Consider the following 203-nt stretch of genomic DNA (forward strand, 5'->3'; position numbering starts at 1 on the left):
GCTCCACCACCACAGCCGCCGCCGCTGCCGTGGGCATCCCTGGCCGCCAACCCCCTGCCAGGCTGCTGCTGCGAGGCTGGAAATAAGGCGCTTTGATTTCTTTTCTCTCCCTTTTGTCTCCCGGCAGCCGTTAGGGAACAAGCAGCTGGCCTTCCAGCAGCAGCTCCTGCAGATGCAGCCGCTCCAGCAGCCGCACCCGGTAA

General features: G+C 64.5%; 1 protein-coding gene across 1 annotated transcript in view; it reads left to right on the forward strand.

Annotated features, from left to right (window-relative positions):
* Positions 1–203, forward strand: part of FOXP4 (forkhead box P4) — a gene marked incomplete at its 3' end in the record, with an annotated part of 14169 nt that overhangs the window by 7200 nt on the left and 6766 nt on the right. The window contains 1 exon segment of the mRNA XM_010180667.1: positions 128–202. Within this exon segment, the coding sequence (XP_010178969.1) occupies positions 128–202 (75 nt within the window).

Source organism: Mesitornis unicolor, unplaced genomic scaffold (genome assembly GCF_000695765.1).
Source record: "Mesitornis unicolor isolate BGI_N332 unplaced genomic scaffold, ASM69576v1 scaffold34323, whole genome shotgun sequence".
Classification (NCBI taxonomy): Eukaryota; Metazoa; Chordata; class Aves; order Mesitornithiformes; family Mesitornithidae; genus Mesitornis; species Mesitornis unicolor.